This window comes from Hydra viridissima, unplaced genomic scaffold, assembly GCF_058129835.1.
Source record: "Hydra viridissima isolate aposymbiotic clone 2 unplaced genomic scaffold, HvirCarnegie_v1 scaffold_4, whole genome shotgun sequence".
Classification (NCBI taxonomy): Eukaryota; Metazoa; Cnidaria; class Hydrozoa; order Anthoathecata; family Hydridae; genus Hydra; species Hydra viridissima.
In genome coordinates this window covers 6,075,128-6,088,542 of record NW_028324303.1, presented here as the reverse complement: position 1 = coordinate 6,088,542, position 13,415 = coordinate 6,075,128, and the positions used below count along the sequence as shown (strand labels likewise).

Below are 13,415 nucleotides of genomic sequence, written 5' to 3'. Positions count from 1 at the left end.
TAATAATAACAATAATAATAATAATAATAATAATAATAATAATAATAATAATAATAATAATAATAATAATAATAATAATAATAATATTAATAATAATATTAATAATAATAACAATAATAATAATAATAATAATAATAATAATAATAATAATAATAATAATAATAATAATAATAATAATAATAATAATAATAATAATAATAATAATAATAATAATAAATATTAGTGTTTTTATTATTATTAAATTATAACAATAAATTATTTATACTATATTTGCTTTGTTTTCTTTATCCATTTTCACAAGGGATGATTTTTTTTGACTGTTAGCATATTCTGCTTCCCGTCTTTCAGCATCTTCTTCATCTTCTTCCTACATTAAAAAACCACAGAAAATATTTTGTAATGTGTAAAAATAAAATGTAATGTTTAAAAATGTGTAAAATTACCACTAATCCATAATACAATTTTAACAAATGCAACAATAAAAAATGCTTCAATAGGAATAGATAAGACCACTTAAGGTAACAACTCATTGGTTAAGCACAGGATGTAACATTATATAAAGTCCAGAAATTATATCTAAACTAAATGATGTCTCATTAAGTCAAAATAGTTTCACCTCTTGCTTCAATCTGTAGTACTCTGCAATGGCATACTGATATTTAGGTGCAGTGATTCCAAAAAAATCTGCAAGTTTTTCACCACAGAATTCTGCAGCTAAATATTATTAAAAGTAATAATTATTTAAATTTTAGAAAGTTTAACAGACATGTTGAGAGAGTTTTCTTAATTACAAAAAAAAAAAAAAGTTTAAAATAAATTTGTAATAATCTAGTTTTACAATAAAAAAAAACAACAAAAAAAACAATGCATTAAAAAGTGAAAAAATAGTATGAAGACTACAGGGGAAGACCAGCAGATGTAAAATTTTTGAGAAAAATGGAATTTGACAACTGTGGTGTATCCTCTATAGTGTTCATATGGTATTCAAAAATGAAAATATATTAGTTACAAAATGGAATTAACAGCAAATAAAGTGCTAAGAAATTATAAACAGCCATAGTATTAACAAGTTTAGCATGTTAAAAATTAGGTTTTCTCTTTGTTGTTCTAAATATAAACGTAGCATTTCTTTTACTTGCCATATATACATGCATACATCAAATCATGTATGAAATATTTATAAAACAAAGCAATAAAAAATTCTGTAAGCACATGATACAGAGCACAAACATGATATGATATTCTAAAAAAAAATCTTTTTTTTTGATTGAAGAGTTAAATATTTTTACCATGGAATGTTGACTTTGAAGCAAAAACTATATAATACCAAAGCCACATCAACCATGACAGATCAGCCTAAAATTAAAAAATAATAATTTCAGTAATAAATACAGCTCCTGCAAGATTTTCAAATGTAACCCATTAACAATTTTCTTCCAGTAAGTTTTCACCACAGACTTTTTGGCAATTTTACATATTTAATTATGAATTTATGTCATATTTATAATGTTTTTGATTACTGCCAACCAATTCTGAAGTGTGAAAAAAGTGTTCTGTTTAATTCATAAATACACATTTTTGCAGAAATAGGAAATTCCTCATGAAAATATTTTTAATGGGCAAATTACTCATTACAAAATCTCTTTTTTGGTTTTAGTTTTTTATTGATTTCTGAATGTCAAATTTATTTGTTTGATTCTTTTTCCACTTCCACTTTATGCGAAAATGAAAACTTTAACTAATCTTTGATGGACCAGTTTTACCAGGATTCAGTTTGACCCCATCTTAATCATGAACAACTTTATCATATTAGTATGATTTTTTATTAAAGCAATTATCAAAATTTATATATATATATATATATATATATATATATATATATATATATATATATATATATATATATATATATATATATATCTGTGTGTGTGTGTGTGTGTGTGTGTGTGTGTGTGTGTGTGTGTGTGTGTGTGTGTGTGTGTGTTTATTATATGATGTTTTATATAACAAACATGAGCTGAAACTCTACAAATATCTGGAATGCAACAAATTATTTCCAAACTTAACAAGTAGCATGACAATCACCTAAGATATATTTTATATTTTGAGGTGAACATTGTGTAAAATGTGTCCAGAAAAATAATCTTCTACAAGTGAACTTATACTAAGATATACTAATAACTTAACTTAAACATAAAAAGATAAAATAAAATCAATATCTTTATCAAACCACAATGCCCCACTATAATAGGGGTTTGATCTTTCTTATATTTTTGTAGATACACAAAATATAATTCCTAGTGACTAATTATATAGACATACTACCTGCATTCATGATATTTACACTTTATTCCCTTGCAACTATTGCAGAAATCACCCCAAGATAATGTAATATATTTGAAAACCACCCAATTGTTGCAAGAAAACTTTAAAAGATAAAAATTTAAAAAAGAAAATTATGCTGTAGTTTTTTTAATGTGATACTGAATATGTAGAGAAATTATTCCCACAAAAGAAAATTTTGAAGTTGCTTTGAAGAGTAAATTTTTTCAAATAAAATTTTGATCAAAGAAGCAGGTAGCAGTTGTGGATGAAAATATTATCACAACATTTATGCCCAGATTTATTCTACTTATTATGTTAGTTTTTTTCATTAAAAAAACTGTTTTAACTAAAATAATTTTATGATTTTTTTTGTGATAACAGCACATGTAAAGATTTCACTTAATGATTTTTGGATCTATTTAGAGTCAAAAAAAAGTAATTGCAATTAACTATCACAATCTACTCTTTTATTGCTCAGCTTACTAAAAAGTATAAAAAGGTAAAGTTATCAAAAATATAGCAGATTGCTTAAACAGTACATACAGTATTAACTTTAGGTGCCTTATTCTTTTCTTCATCTTCAGATGAACTTGTCTCTGGTTCCCCAACAAAATCACTTCGAAAATAAACTTTTTTTTTTAGCTTTTTTTTTAACTTTTTTTTCCTTTTTTCAATATCATTTTTTGAGTCATCTTTATAGTCATCTTCCGTATCTGCCATGCTTCCATCAAGAGTTTCATTTAAACTCACTTCTTTAAACTTCTCATTGTGTTTTTCTTCCATTCCATTTGAACAACTTTATGTATATTATGTTAGACTTGCATAATATTAAGTATAGAAAAACACATTGCATTTTTTAAAAACCTTTCAAGTAAAACAATATACAAGGGTATATATACATTAGCTTCAATTAATTAGTTAATGCAAAACAATAAATCAAGTAAAATTTCACGTAAGGTATACAGTATATGTGAAAAAGCTTTCTCAGAATCATGTTAAAATAAATTGACACTTGCCTACCATTACGAGTCGAAGCCGTGATTTCCAGTGATATAATTTAGTAACTTACAATATAACGTCCGCAATCAAAATTCAAATGACAAACCATTACGTCAAAAAATCCAACCAAACCGCATAAATTCAAAAAAAAATCTTAAAACTTTTTACACTCAATGAATTTTGAGGCTTTTATTAAGAGTGAGAATTTTGAATAGCTGATTTTTCAATAAGAGTCATTGTTAGGCTTTTTCCGAAAACTGGGTTTTACAAATTGTGTTTTTAATCATGTTTTACGATCAGACAAAAACAATCAAAGACATAATTTTTTGCAAAAACATTAATTCAAGACTCAACAGAGGAAAAAAACCTGTTTATTAGACATGCAATGGTATATGCTTTAAAATTATGAAAGAATTATTCTTAGTAAACTAAATAGTAACAATAATAATTACTTAAAATGATGATTGATGTCTCTTTTAAAAGAAAAAATTCACCGTTACGATTTTACATAAGTAGCCCTAATGACGTTTATGCTAAAGTTTATCATTGTATACCCCTAATCTGGAATTAAATGAGTCTACGCCATATTACACTGTTCAAGTCAAAATACAACCCCTCACATATTTAGTATTGAGTGATATAACAAAAGAATTCATTTTTCAACATATAGAGCGATGATTTGTTGAAATGCTTACTAGTTTAAATTTTAAAACTTTAAAATATAAACTCATATTTTACCCAGAAAAAAAAAATGTTACCATGGAGGTGTTAATTAAAAGCACATAACACAATTGTTACATAATGTAAAACCAGTCTAAATGTCCTGAAACTTTATTTTTCAGACGAACTTGTCAATGCGCTAATATATTATAAGATAATACATTTTCACATCATTTTATCACGTATTGATCAATTGTGTGGGAAAATCAATCAAGTAACTCGTCAAAAACGGATTTAATTTGAAACTTCTTTTAAAGCTTAATTTTATACAATTGCAGTAACAGGCAACAGATATAAGTAAAAGGTAATTAGAAAATCAAGGCTGAAAAATGCAGCAAAACAAAAAGAATAAAAACTAATAATTCAAAAAAGAAAAAAAAAAAAAAAAAAGGAAAAACAGTAAAAAGACAATTTATGTATAAGTTTGTATTTTTGAGTTCATTTCTTTTGTACTTAACCAATTTAAATCGGTTTTCCACACAAAATACGAATTTGAGGAACTTTTACGAGGAATTTTTTTTTTTGCACTCAATTCCGTTCAACAGAAAAGTCGGAAATAGTCTTAGATTGTATGTTTGAAGTATTATTTAATTCAAATACTTTACAGTGATGTAATATTGTTATCTTATATCAATAAGTAATAATTGTAAACTATTTATTAGACAGGTACTGGTTATAGTTAAAGGCCTCATTGTAAAAACGATGTCATACTTTTGCCTTTTGAGAATATGCAAGTTTCAACTTTATAACGCATTTCCTGTGTCGTTAATAAAAAAAAAAAAAAAAAAGACGGTGACATAAATCATTCTAAATAAAAGATCAATGTATTTTATATTGGAAAGTGAATAGGGACTATGTTAAATCATTTTTTTGTGCACAGTCCTGTGTTAAAAAGAGTGTATAATTCTTGTTCTGACCATTACATCCATCACCAAATAATTATTTAAAGGCCAAATACAGTTCTCAAAAAAAAAGGTATATCATAGAGCAAGCATCTGCTTCTTTCTTAGCTATGGTCTTATTGTATATAAAAAAAATTCTTGTTCAGTTGTGAGTTGCTGAAGATTAGTGTTTAATGATTGTACATGTTCAACTTTTATAACTTCATCACACACATTAAAAGTATCATTGTGTGGATATTCAAATCTAAGGTTGAATTTTATGATAAAAATTTTTCATGGCTGCCTTCCAAAGATGAGTGGGATGTGAGTGTAGTTCATGGATTTTGATATAGGGTCTGATCATATTTCAACCAACTTCAAGAAAACTTTGTGGGGCACCATCAAAAGCTATTTCCTTTTTTTATTATTAGGGCGTCGCTCTAATAATACAAGAAAAACAAGAAGAAAAAAATGTTTGGATGCCCAAGAACAAGAGAACTGTTAAACATCTTGAATTATTTTTTTTAAAAAAAACATCAATTATGTGATATTATTCGTTTAAACAAACATTTCTAAAGAAAAAGTACGATCTTTTTTAGAACCGTTATCATTCCGGTTTTTTTTTAACCGGTTTATCCTGATTAATTCGATTATTGATTAAAATTTAAAAAACCGACAGTTTTTATATTTAAAAATCTAATTCTGATATATTAGTTTATCTTTTTTAGGGGTTACATTTTTTGTCTCCTACTTATTTTATTTCTTTTTTTATTTAACATAAAAAATATAAAAGTTTTATAATAAGTAAAAGAAAAATATAACTCCAGAGGTTCCATTCCCTAAGCAGAAATAGGATTTTAGACACATTTTTGAGGAACACAAAGACATAAGGCAGAATTGAATCAATTTGAGGCTAATTAACGCAATTCTTCCTTAAATATAAAAGTTTGGGATTCTTTTGTTTAAACTTTTCGGACAATTAGTTATTTTTTTTATTTTTGCAAACAAAAAAAAAAAAGTTGATTGAAAATTGTGTTGATTACGTGAATTACAAAATTATAATTAACTATGAAAAACAGATTGGCTACAACTTTTTCTAAAATCTATCTTTAACAAAATTAAACAATACCATTAAATATCTAAATTTAAAGATATACATGGCTTTCTCCAATATTTACCTTAAGAACAGTTATCTGCTGAATCATCATTTTGCTCTAGCTTTTACACTTCCTGCATTTTGTTCTTGCAATATAGGTATACGTCAGATGTCATAAATAAATATTTAGCTGCATCCCTAGTATATTTGGCAAAAGAAGTTAAATCTGCATGACCTGCTCATGCATTTTTGTTCGCCTTGTTCCTGAATTGAAAAGCACTCTCAGACAAAGAATCTATTGGGTACTTAAAATATTTAGTAAAAGAAACATCATGAACTACCATCTTATACACAGGTTTTGATATTGTAATGGCTTTTAAAAATTGATTGTTAGAAACGAGACCAAATAGGCTTTCAAAGTTCTGCTAGAAAATTTTTTATATATGATATTGTGGTTGTTACAGTTCATATGAATAGTTTAATTATACTGGTATCCAAATTAAAACTTCTTCCAGTCACAGCTAAATTATTTTTTGTTTTCAATAAATTCATGGATATTCTTTGGTAGAATTTGCAAACAGTATTGAAGACTCATTCTTTGCTACATATCCACTATCATTGATTGTGGCATAAATAGTTGACTAACTTGAATTTACAAAAAAGTGTTATCATGTAGTGTAAACTAAATAGAGGAAGTGGGGGTATAGACTCCATAACGTTTAGATTAATCAAATATGAAAACAAAAACGACATTTTTTTTTAATAGTTTATTTCAATAATCACATTATTAAGCTTTAAATTGCTGCAATTAAGAAAAAAATAAAACGACTTTTGAAAATATCATTAAACAAAAATTACACTTAGTAAAAAAAGTTAAATATCATTTTATATTTCACCACAGAAAGAGAGTTTTTCATTCGCTATCAAACTAAAACACGAGGGCGCACCGTGAATTAATTTATACAAGCTAGGTGGAGAAAAAATGATTCAAGTAATCGACTTGTTGATGATATTTTTATAATAACAATCCCTCATTGGGAACAATACTTGAGGTATTAATTATGACCAAGATTCCAACGCAATTAAAGTGACGTTAAAATATAATTTCATTTACATTTTTCCCAATTACTCAGAACTTTCAATGCCATTTTACTAGATTTTAAGAAAAAAACCCTTTTGTTGCTGTCATGGATTGTATTTTAGAGGCTTGAAGACTTAATAAAATTGTAAAGGCCTACTTAATTGATTAGATTTGCTAAAGTAGCAGATTGTAAGTAAGGTCAAAGAACCTAGAAAGAAACTTTTGTTAAAAAAACTTCGTTATCATCAGAAAAATGAAACCAAGCGACGTTATTTGTGGAGTTGTGAAGGTATTTGTGGCTCACAGAGGTGAAGGTATTTATGGCTCGCAGTTGAATCTGGACAAAGGATTAGCTTATTATATCAACTCTAAATGTACCTATTGTACCTAAATTGGTTATTAAAGGCATCAAGTGTTTCTATCTTATCAAAGTATATGATGGTCGAAAAGTTTGTGTAACTTTTCACATAAGCGTATCTCTATTACAGAAACACGTGCCGAAATTAACTATTACGCCATACTGGATAAAACTCCTGAACGTTTACTTAAAGCGCAATGTGAATTTGTTATAAATGTCCCTTTTTCAACGTCATTCACATTATTTACCAAATGGGGATGTGATGGAAGCTCTGGTTATAGAACATGTAAAGGATATTTACGAACTCTGACCGCATTGAAGAGTTTCTATATGTATTTTCATTTGTTCCTATAAGATTGAGTGATAGCCTAAACATTTTTTGGCAAAATCCGCGGCCATCATCCACACACTATTTGCCGACAAAGTTCATTTTTTCAAAAGAAAAAAAAAAACTTTACTACAACAGAAACTAATAAATTTTTATAAGAAATATCTCTTTTTTCAACACCCATAAGAGCTAGCAAACCTCAAATCGCCGTGTTAAACACGACCTTATGCTCTCAACGATAGATGAGTATGCAACGCTTTGACTGACACGACAAATATGTTACATACATGGTGTGACAAAAAAGTTGATAAAAAAAGATTATTGCAGTTTAGGCTTGTTTACTTTGCCTGTTGCTATAGTATCCGATCCTGTCATCAAGTCATATAGAGAAATGCCAAATAAGATAACTGGGATATTACCTTTTTAATTTCTGAATTTAATTGTTCCAACTATTATACCACTACATAGTTATATACAATACGGTATCAAACTCAAATATAAGGGCGCTTACCAATTTCATCGCTAAAAATGGCAATGTTTAGCGAAGACATTTTTGTTTTTTTTACTTTAAAAAATGAAAGGGACCAAACTTTAGGATTCCGACAATCAAAGGCCCTGGTTTCAATGTACGTCCACACTGAGAAATTGAAGGGGTTTAAATCAGGCGAAGAGGTTTGCGAAATGTAGATTAGCCAAAAATTTCTGCGTGACAGAGAGGGCCATCTTGAGCAAACAAAAATTTTTGTGGGCTTAGGCTTAGATTCATCTGATGGCATTTTTTTCAGCCATGAAATGGTCAGTTTGGAAATTGTTGCCTGGATCAACTGTGAAATATTTTTCGTTTGAGAACAATAAAATTTTTTTTTTTCTTTGACAAATGAAAGAGCTTTTTGGAACGTTCCAGTCTGAGAGCCATTAGACGGTCAGTAGGAAAAAGCTTTCTGATTCTGGCCAATCAAATCGCACCAGTGTAATTTTTGACAACCCTTTTCGCTGACGTTTCAAGCACATTTGTCACTTTTCTCATTAACCAGATTTGCCACCCTTCTCATTAACCAGATTTGCCACCCTTCTCATTAACCAGATTTGCCACCCTTCTCATTAACCAGATTGGTTCCTGTCAGACCAGCACTGACTAACCTGGAGCATGAGAACTGAAGGCTTCTTTTCTGATCCTGGCTCACATTTGACATACACTTGTTCTTTGACTTTGTTAATTTTATTCAAAGTTATTTCAACTTCATTATTTGTGAAAGTACCATTTCCGCGTGGAACAACGCTATTGTCTGCATGCTTGTCTTCAATTGCCAGAAACGGAATTATATTAGGCAGTAAGATTAAGTTTTGCTAATTTTTTATTCAAAATCCGTTTTGTTGTTTTTTACTATTAACAAGACCTTTTAAAACTTATCACATGCATTTTAATAAAAAATTAATTTTAAGCTATGATGACAAACTTGACATTTTGAAATATACTAGTTTTTTTGGAAAGACGATGCTCTGATTAGCATGTGTTTGGCAGGATTGAAAATTATGTGTTATTTTATTCCTGTGGTGCCCATCGGAATTTAAATAGTGAAATATCCTCTAATTTTACATGGTCAGTCAGTTTATTGTCATTTCTTTAGTTTTTTGAGTTATTTAACTGTTACATTTTGCGAGTTTTTGTCATTTTGTAAGCACTGATATCAGTGCTAAAGCTAGGCATTTTCGGGCCATTAATAAAAATAAAATAAAATTTTTTGGTCGTTTAATAAAATTTTTTGGTCGTTTTTTCTAAAAAAAAGGTTTTTTTGGCTTTTCAAACAATAACGAAAAAATTTACATCAGTTTACTAACTATTAAGAAATCTTAGTTTCTTAGAGTCTAACCACTGTGGTGCGCCTGTTTAATTTAAATACACAATTTAAATATAACATTATAAAGTTTTTGTGTAAAGTGTATATCGTTACCAAGCTCTTTAGCTTTTGTTCAGTAATTAAGAGAAAAATACAAGATAAAATTAAATATTCTAGAACAAAAATGGGTTTCTAATAGAGACGCTTTAACGCTTAAACTGACGTCATCTTTTCATAGTGTCACCTTTTCTTCAATCTCTTTCAGCAATTGAAGTCAAATGTTCGTCGATTTCTAGCTCGGTTAAAACTCTGCGTGAAAAAAAGAAAAAGCAACATTCTTAAAACCTGTTTTTTTTTTCTAAGCGAAATTGAGTAACATTTCGCTGTTTAAACTTACCTAAATAATCCATCTGAACAATTAACAACTGCTACTTCTATTTCCGATGGTTTAAAATCCACTGATAAAATTGACATTAAACACCCAATAGCAGTCTAGAAAGAAATTATTTAAATATATTCCAAATAATGTTACAAGCTCCATTGACTTATGATATGTGAAATGCTCATCTTTTAAAAAAAAAAAGCATGCCATAAGTTACCAAACTATTTTTTAATTCTTATTCAAAAAAAAAAAAGATAATTAAAAATTTATGAAGAATATAAGATATGGAATCAGACAAACTATACATAACTATCTTAAAATATCTAGAATAAACATCTAGAATAAACTTATTCTTTTATACCTAAACTTTGCAAAAAAAAATTAAACATACATCTATTGCTTCTTTTGATGTAAATGAAGTTTTTTTTTTCAGTTTTTTTTCAAGGTAGCTGTTGGCTTCATTTTGCTTCACACCAGCACTGGTTGCTTTATAGCCACAGAAGTAGCCAGCTGGGTCAGTTTTGTACAGTTGTGGGTTGCCATCTTCATCTGTTCCAATTAAAATCATACCTACATAAATAAACATAAACCAAACACACAAATTGTTAATGTACACACTTAAAACTCAACAACTTATATTTTTAAGTACTATTAACTATTATATAAACAACTGTAATCATAATAGATAAAAGAAATTACAGCAAGCTAAAGGTCGCATTTCTGCATTTTGAGTATAAATTTGAGATATATCAGCAATTCTTCTGCAAAGCATTTCAGCAGATATGTCATAACCAAACTTGTATTTCCATTCAGCAGCGATCATCCTGGCACGCTGCACTTGATATCTGCAATCAGCTTAAAAACAAAAGATACTAAAAACTTACTTGTATATCATATGAAGATTATTAGAAAAATGTATAAACATTTAAGAAAGCTCACTGAATCAGTATCAATATTTTAATGTTTTTTCCTTATTTAACATCAATTTCTAACTATTCCAAATTGATTTCATACCCATCATTCCTGTCATGACACACCCAACTGTTGATGTTATCTTGAACATTTGTGTCATTGTTCTTGCATCAAGTAATTTGTCCTAAAATTAATTTTTCTTTTGTTCATCATCTTTTTCATTAATTAGTCAATGGTAAAAGAACTGCCAACCTTTACTTTATTATAACTATGAAATGATAACTATGAAAACTATGAAAATTAGAAACTAATTTTATTACATTTAAATAATTTATTACATTTTGTTATCATTTTATATTAAAAATTAATATTTAGCACTCACAGGTACTTTCTTTTGAGTTACAACAACAGCACAGTCATTTCCACGGACACCAACTGAGGTCGTACCTCCTTGATTAATTGCTTTAAATGCATACTCTAGAAAATAATACAGCTTAAAGAACTTTTAGAAGTTGATTCAATAAATACTTTAACAATATACACTTATTTTAAAGGAAGTTTTATGAAAATTAGATTCCCAAGAGATTATGACATTTTTCATTAGTATACTAGTATACCCAGCTCATGCATCACTAATCTATACAATATTTGGGGGTCACCAAATTCAAACAAATGTACTTGAAAAAATAAATATATATATATATATATATATATATATATATATATATATATTGATTCAACTTGCATTAACACTTTGATTCAACTTGCATTAACCTAACTAGATGAAGCTGTTTTTTTTTCTAAGTTAATAGCTATTAAAACAAAATATCAATCTCAATAAGACCCAGAGGGTGACTTACAGTTTTTAAATTCCAAACATAAATTTAAATGCAGAAGCAATCATGAGCTCTTTACATTATATATTTTCATTAAATGTTTAAATATAAATCTTTAAGGCTATAAGTATGTATAAGTAAGTATAAATAATCTATAAAGCTATAATTATGTCACTATATATGCATAAATAAAACCATTCTTAAACTTATTATGTTAATTAATGAAAATTAAGTGTTTTATTTCACTATATTTATGTTGATGATTGAAAAAAAACCCACCATAAACCAAGAGTTGACAACAAAATTTTATAAAATATGAGGGGTTGTACATCAAAATAGTTTGTGCACCAATCGTATACATAATTGAACTAAAAATCTGTTCTGAAATTAATTTTTATAAGTTTGTTTATCTATTATGAAAGTTTTATAAACTAATTCAAAAAATGTTGTACACAAGATATGAACAAATTCTATTCTCTAATTCTGTTAAAATGTAGTTAAAATATAAATTTAATAAAAATAAAAAGAAATTTTTAGAAGTAAAATTGATTAAAAAATAATATGAAAGTAACAAAAAGTTAAAAAAGTTATCAAACGTTAAAGTACGTTAAAAACTCTAATATAATTTACCTTTTAGGTTAATTTTACTGTAACTGGTAAAGTCAAAAATAAAGATTTGTTTTTTTGGAATGAAAACCATTTATAAAAAAACTGTTTTTAACAAAGCAGTTTTAAAATGATTTCATTGATTAAAGTATTAGTTTTTTTTGTCAGATTGCTATTATCATTTTTTAATAAAACTATTAGGTGATAAACTATGATAATTTTTTTAGCCATATATTTGCATAAAACACTTAAAGAATGATCAGGAACTTAATATTACACTTCTTTCTAGATTGAATTACATTTTTAGTTTAACACAATTTTGCATACAACTTTTTCATTGTATGCAAAAATTACCAATAATAGCTTAGGCAAAGCGACAGTTTAAGTAAAGCGCCACCATACACTCTTGCACATAAGGTAAGTTCCAACATTTACTTGTAGAAATCAAAACTTTAGAGAAAACTCTTTGTTAAATAATATACCATTCAGTGCATATGTTGCGTTACAATATATCTAAGTATAATCCCAGCTTTTTATAAAGTAAAAATAGCTTCTAAAAATTAAAATGAAATTGCTTACCAACTTGATAAAGACGTCCTTCGGGAGAAAAAACTGTGATGTATCGGTCATAGCCAGCACTAGTACCTCTAGACATTTTGAAACAATTTATTGCTGATTCGGTCTTAACTTCCTCGATTTAAAACTCAATGCGCCAATTTCTTTTATCGCAATCGTTTCTAAGACCTTTACAGGGTCTAATTTATCTTTAGTAAATTAACCTCTAATTGTCAGATCAATAAAGTCCACTTGGTCAATACATAAATAGGAAAAAATAAATTGAAAATTGCATTAGTAGATATAGATTTTTTTCTAGAAAATTAAAAAAACTAGCTTGCAATATATATATATATATATATATATATATATATATATATATATATATATATATATATATATATATATATTGAAATTTTTGAGACAGTCTATCCTAAAAGTTTAATTGTGATCTCATAGTTAAGCTTGAATATTTTTTTTGGTATTTTAAATAATGTT

The 13,415-nt window shown here is 27.3% G+C and overlaps 2 protein-coding genes across 2 annotated transcripts; both read right to left on the bottom strand.

Moving 5' to 3' along the window:
- Positions 1-208: 208 nt before the first annotated feature.
- Positions 209-3,221, bottom strand: LOC145183088 (uncharacterized). The gene is made up of 4 exons (XM_090085392.1): positions 2,869-3,221; positions 1,290-1,356; positions 617-714; positions 209-367 (listed from the first exon to the last, which is right to left on the bottom strand). Exons 1-4 carry the CDS (start codon positions 3,106-3,108, stop codon positions 260-262), a joined length of 513 nt encoding a protein of 170 aa, XP_089941518.1. The 5' UTR covers positions 3,109-3,221; the 3' UTR covers positions 209-259.
- Positions 3,222-9,778: 6,557 nt separating this feature from the next.
- LOC149889570 (proteasome subunit alpha type-6-like) lies at positions 9,779-13,100 on the bottom strand. The gene is made up of 7 exons (XM_090086281.1): positions 12,942-13,100; positions 11,303-11,397; positions 11,023-11,104; positions 10,708-10,863; positions 10,400-10,578; positions 10,024-10,118; positions 9,779-9,935 (listed from the first exon to the last, which is right to left on the bottom strand). Exons 1-7 carry the CDS (start codon positions 13,015-13,017, stop codon positions 9,878-9,880), a joined length of 741 nt encoding a protein of 246 aa, XP_089942407.1. The 5' UTR covers positions 13,018-13,100; the 3' UTR covers positions 9,779-9,877.
- Positions 13,101-13,415: the final 315 nt, after the last annotated feature.

Excerpts from the sequence above, each read along its gene's own strand:
- LOC145183088 (XM_090085392.1), bottom strand. The coding sequence starts at position 3,108 with ATGGAAGAAAAACACAATGAGAAGTTTAAAGAAGTGAGTTTAAATGAA. Across the intron at positions 1,357-2,868 it reads AGGCACCTAAAGTTAATACT|GCTGATCTGTCATGGTTGAT; the intron begins GTATGTACTGTT and ends TTTTAATTTTAG. Across the intron at positions 368-616 it reads ACTACAGATTGAAGCAAGAG|GAAGAAGATGAAGAAGATGC; the intron begins GTGAAACTATTT and ends TTTTTAATGTAG.
- LOC149889570 (XM_090086281.1), bottom strand. The coding sequence starts at position 13,017 with ATGTCTAGAGGTACTAGTGCTGGCTATGACCGATACATCACAGTTTTT. Across the intron at positions 11,398-12,941 it reads AGGACGTCTTTATCAAGTTG|AGTATGCATTTAAAGCAATT; the intron begins GTAAGCAATTTC and ends ATTATTTTCTAG. Across the intron at positions 10,119-10,399 it reads CATCAAAAGAAGCAATAGAT|ACTGCTATTGGGTGTTTAAT; the intron begins GTATGTTTAATT and ends ATTTCTTTCTAG.